At 32.2% G+C, this 1,073-nt stretch overlaps 1 protein-coding gene across 1 annotated transcript in view; it reads right to left on the bottom strand.

The window, feature by feature from the left end:
- The window catches only part of LOC128662180 (ras-related and estrogen-regulated growth inhibitor-like protein), an 8,471-nt gene extending 7,724 nt beyond the window's left edge, over positions 1-747 (bottom strand). The window contains exons 1-2 of the mRNA XM_053716007.1: positions 600-747; positions 240-293 (exon numbers count right to left, since the gene is read on the bottom strand). Of these exons, the coding sequence (XP_053571982.1) occupies positions 240-293; positions 600-747 (202 nt within the window). The remainder of the gene's footprint in view (positions 1-239; positions 294-599) is intronic.
- Between the last annotated feature and the right edge of the window lie 326 nt (positions 748-1,073).

Here is a 1,073-nt window from a genome sequence, read left to right as displayed (position 1 = left end):
CTACAAAAAATCCCTAAATAAAGCTTTTATAATCTAATATATTTTTTAAACTGTGTTTCTGGCTCCTCAATATGCTTGCTGGCTTCTATGTGTATGTAAATAAAACTAAATAATAAAAAAATATATTAGTACTGGCCAGGTGGCCAGACATATAGTTAAAATAGCCACATTATTAATTAAAATAATATGTAAAATTAACTTTACAGTCACATTTCAAAAGATAAAATTAAACTATTTACCAAGCTCTCCATATTCACCAATGAATCGTCTGGTTAAAAAGCGCACTGTTAATGCTGGAAGGGAATATAAAAATGACCGTTAGTTGCCATAAATAAGGCAGATTGCTTTCCTTTTGATCTAGCTTTTGATTATTTTTCAGATAAAACACTGAGGACTGTTCATTTTACAGTATAGGTTAAATTTAGGTTTTATATACTAGAAAAATACAAAAACACAAAATTAAAATGTATGTAGTAGGATGAATACATATTTTATTATAACTAGTTAGGTAAAATTAAAATTGATAACATATCTATTATTCATAAACAGGCAATCCGAATACTATCATTTTTCTCTTGCGAATAAATTCAATGTTTTACCTGATTTTCCAACACCATCTGCACCAAGAACTAAGATATTGGCTTCCATTTTTATTGCAGTCAGTCCTGTCATTTCTGTTGGACCCACAGACAGTTGATGTTCAGGACTGAGACTAACCGATCTCCGGAGAGGGATTTTTAGAACCATTTGCAGTTAACACCCAGAGTAGACCTCTGTAGGATCTGCTCTTACAGAGCACACCAAAATAATGAACTTCTGCACATCTGCACAGTGCAGGCATTTAAAAGGAATGTACCATTCCTTAAAAGAAATGGGGTGAAATGAAATAGAGAGGGCTAAAACAAGAAGTGTAATAGATTATAGATATATTAATACAACGCAATTGAAATAAAAACAATAACATACAAATATAAGGAAACGCACGATGGAAATTAGAAGTAAATGCCATGCAGCTGGTTGGTATCTTCCACACTTGTATTGACTGTCTAGCCATGAAACGGAAGCAAGATGTA

This window comes from Bombina bombina, chromosome 6 (genome assembly GCF_027579735.1).
Source record: "Bombina bombina isolate aBomBom1 chromosome 6, aBomBom1.pri, whole genome shotgun sequence".
In the NCBI taxonomy this organism is placed as follows: Eukaryota; Metazoa; Chordata; class Amphibia; order Anura; family Bombinatoridae; genus Bombina; species Bombina bombina.
The sequence above is the reverse complement of the archived record's forward strand: the minus strand, read 5'-3'. Positions and strand labels throughout refer to the sequence as shown.